Source organism: Erinaceus europaeus, chromosome 2 (assembly GCF_950295315.1).
Source record: "Erinaceus europaeus chromosome 2, mEriEur2.1, whole genome shotgun sequence".
NCBI classification, from domain to species: Eukaryota; Metazoa; Chordata; class Mammalia; order Eulipotyphla; family Erinaceidae; genus Erinaceus; species Erinaceus europaeus.
The window spans coordinates 88639960-88641486 of NC_080163.1; the positions used below are offsets into that span (position 1 = coordinate 88639960).

At 46.2% G+C, this 1527-nt stretch overlaps 1 protein-coding gene across 1 annotated transcript; it reads right to left on the bottom strand.

The window, feature by feature from the left end:
* Nucleotides 1-839: 839 nt before the first annotated feature.
* LOC103108692 (large ribosomal subunit protein eL13-like) lies at nt 840-1231 on the bottom strand. Its single transcript, XM_060186424.1, has one exon. It carries the CDS (start codon nt 1229-1231, stop codon nt 854-856), a length of 378 nt encoding a protein of 125 aa, XP_060042407.1. The 3' UTR covers nt 840-853.
* Between the last annotated feature and the right edge of the window lie 296 nt (nt 1232-1527).

Genomic DNA, 1527 nt, shown 5'->3' on the forward strand with positions numbered 1-1527 from the left:
TGCAGTTGCCTTGACAGGGCGAGACCAATGGATTTCATGGGCCTTATTACAGCCCCTGCTCTAGAGGGAATGTTGGTTTCTTATTCAATATATGATGAATGGGTGTCTTAAGGCATGATCATCAATGTTGGAATAAATGGTGACTAAAATGACTAGAAATAAATAAATCTCTCTCTCCATCTCTATCAGGAACAACACAATAGACCCCTTTGTGGGCCCCCATAGGATCTTGCCCTCAACATGGATTAACAACGCTAGAGAATGTTCCATCCTCCGAAGGGAGGATGGATAACATACTCTATCTTCACCTGAGGAAGATGGGTCCTGAAATTGGGGCAGCTTGGAACGTTCTTACTCATGACCACAGAATGTGAGCTCAGATCTACAGGGATGCAGAGGTAACATAGGCTCCTAAGCTGAATATGGGCCCCGGATCACATCAAATTGATGGGCTTTACAGCCAATTATATTTATACACCTTTCCCATATTAGGGGGAGCCACTCTCTTCCCTGATCCAGCTTTCTGGTCCTTTTTCCAGACATGACATCATCTCCCCAGACAGTAAATTGGATCCATCTGTATATCAGTTATCAGGCTCAGAAAACAAACAAACAAACAAAAATCTAGTATAGTCATGGGCCCTTTGGAATATAACTAAAATAGGCCTACTAACTATCTACAAAACGGAGGCCCCCTGGGGCGGTAGCGCAGCAGGTAAAGCGCATGTGGCACAAAGCGCAAGGACCCATTTGAGGATCTTGTTGGAGCTGAACAGGGGTTCAGTGCCTACATGATGATACCACTGTTCCCAGAGGCTTAAAAAATTTTTTTTTCAAACTACCAAAAGTATGTTTACTTTTTCTTTTCAACTTCCTGCTCAGCAGCCTCCTTGGCTCTTTTTGCCCTGATGCCGAAAAACCTGGCATTAGCCCTGGCCATGCGGAGACTAGCAAAGGCTTTGAAGTTCTTCTCCTCCTCTGTGATGACCCTGGCTTTCTCCTTGTAGACGTTCCGAATGGGCATAACTGGTCCTGTCAGTTGAGTGGCCAATTTCAGCTCTTCAGCAGAGCTGTCTCCCTTCTTGGAAGCAGAGAGCTTCCTGGGGAAGAGGATGATCTTGGAGCGGTACTTCTTGAGCTGCGGCATGTTGGCCTGCAGGGACTCAGTAGACTTGTTCCACCTGCGGGGATCCACGGAGATGCCGATAGTCCCGGCCACTTTCTGTGTCATGCCCAGCCTTCAACACTGAAACTGAAGAACTTGAAGCCCTCATTCTTTAATTCTTCTACAATAATTCTCCTTGGGACCATGAAGATCTCATTGTTAACTGCCAACATTGCCAAAGCAGGAATAGGCAGCAGTACTGGGGTAAAAGGAAGTCGGGGTGCTCATGAAAAAGACACATCAGTTTCCTGTTTCCTAATATCGTTTGTCACATGTGCTTTTTTTTTTTTTCCCTCCAGGGTTATTGCTGGGCTCGGTGCCTGCACCATGAATCCACCACTCCTGGAGGCCATTTTTTTCCC

Bases quoted from the DNA above. Each gene is read 5' to 3' on its own strand.
- LOC103108692 (XM_060186424.1), bottom strand. From the start codon at position 1,231: ATGACACAGAAAGTGGCCGGGACTATCGGCATCTCCGTGGATCCCCGC.